Source organism: Ceratosolen solmsi, unplaced genomic scaffold, assembly GCF_000503995.2.
Source record: "Ceratosolen solmsi marchali unplaced genomic scaffold, CerSol_1.0 scaffold47, whole genome shotgun sequence".
Taxonomy (NCBI): Eukaryota; Metazoa; Arthropoda; class Insecta; order Hymenoptera; family Agaonidae; genus Ceratosolen; species Ceratosolen solmsi.
Window position 1 is genome coordinate 3,009,511 of NW_011948419.1, and position 1,755 is coordinate 3,011,265.

A 1,755-nucleotide genomic window follows, 5' to 3' on the forward strand; every position below is an offset into this window, starting at 1 on the left:
TTAAATTAAAGAATGTCAAAATGAAATAAAATGAAAGAAAAAAAAAATTACGACTTTATAAAACTTCTTCGCAACACAAACAACACGAATAAATTCAGCCATGAAATAAAAAATTCTTAAGAATTATCGAAGAATGTACAATAAGAAATCAAATTACAACTTGTTATTAATAATTATTCAATAGCTTAATATTATTAATATCCATGCTAGACGGCTAGAGGAAAATACTCGCGGGAGTAGTAGTTGAAAGAGAAAAAATGTGCTCGAGCACGAACTTTCATAGCAATTGGAAATTATAAATTAAAAATAATAAAAAATCCCGGCCATATAAACAATAAATTGTTGGTGGTCCTCGGGAGAAGAAAAGAACGATGTATGAAAACGCCCGAATAAAAAGCCATTAAATTCTCCAATAAAGCGCGAAAATAATGTCTAACGAAATTCTCGAAACTTCCCAGGCTTTTTGTTACGGACTTTGGCCTGCACGTCCCCTTCGCCCCACCCGGCATCGACAGAACTGCCGCGCTCAAGACCTTTCTAGACGGTTGTGTCGATCGGCCATACTTCCGCCAGCCCGCGACAAACTTAGTCAAGCGAGCGGCCAAACGGGAGGCGCCGACAGACGACTTAAAGCGCCAAGATACCGATAAGTCGAGACGTAGAATTGCCGACGCTTGCCCAATGAATATTTGGAGTTGCGGAGGGAGTTATGAGGCGCATTAGGGCCGGGATTTCCAATGGAAAAGACGTTCATTTGATAGAAGGTTCGAGAAGTGAGCAGAACATCCGGATGGAATTTTCTAGAATCGCGAGTACTCGATAAAAGCCGGGAGGGCGCGCATTGGTTCAATATTTTGAAAGTCGACAGCGAGCGAGACGCATCGGCACTATATATATATATATATACACACACACACACACGAACGCATACATACGATATTGGATTTTTGTTTCTTGATTATAAATAAGAGTTTATTTGGGCGAGGTTTGCTTATTATTACGAGCTTCTAACGCGTTATTAAAAGTCTTGTGGTGTAGCTGTTGGGAATAAGCCCAGATTATTCTGTTCGATTTCGAGGATTTTCGCTAAAGAATTTCAAGATGCCGGAGGATGTCGCCATGGATAAAGGCGGTGAAATCGAGACCTTTGCCTTTCAAGCTGAAATTGCTCAGCTCATGAGTCTTATCGTCAACACCTTCTACTCGAATAAGGAAGTCTTCATTCGGGAATTGATTTCTAACGCATCCGACGTGAGTAATTTTTATTATCCATTATTAATTTTCTTCCGTCGACCCATGTCGCCGCGTGTGCGCTATTTTAATTATTCACCTCGCGTTCCTTATTATTACCATTGATAAAGGATAATAATAATTATAAGTTATTTTTAATCACCATTCTTTTCGAAAAATTTCCCACGATTCTCCCTCGATTCTCCCTCGATTTCCCTCGATTTAGCTCAATTTACACGATTCGCCTTGCCGACACGTGTTTTGAACATAAATAAAATTTGAGAAATTATTAAGATAAATGCATTGCCATCTCGCGGTTCTGCAAGCCATATTTAATGCAATTAAATTTGCAAAATAAAAATTTTACAATTTTATTTTCTTTCCAGGCTTTGGACAAAATTCGTTATGAATCTCTCACTGATCCCTCTAAATTGGACTCTGGCAAGGAGTTGTGCATGACCATTATTCCCAACAAGAATGACCGTACACTGACCTTTAGAGATTAGTAAGTATATATATATATAT

The 1,755-nt window shown here is 38.5% G+C and overlaps 1 protein-coding gene across 1 annotated transcript in view; it reads left to right on the top strand.

Moving 5' to 3' along the window:
* Positions 1–969: 969 nt before the first annotated feature.
* The window catches only part of Hsp90 (heat shock protein 90), a 3,150-nt gene continuing 2,364 nt past the window's right edge, over positions 970–1,755 (top strand). The window contains exons 1-2 of the mRNA XM_011497472.1: positions 970–1,251; positions 1,617–1,735. Of these exons, the coding sequence (XP_011495774.1) occupies positions 1,102–1,251; positions 1,617–1,735 (269 nt within the window). The 5' untranslated portion in view covers positions 970–1,101. The remainder of the gene's footprint in view (positions 1,252–1,616; positions 1,736–1,755) is intronic.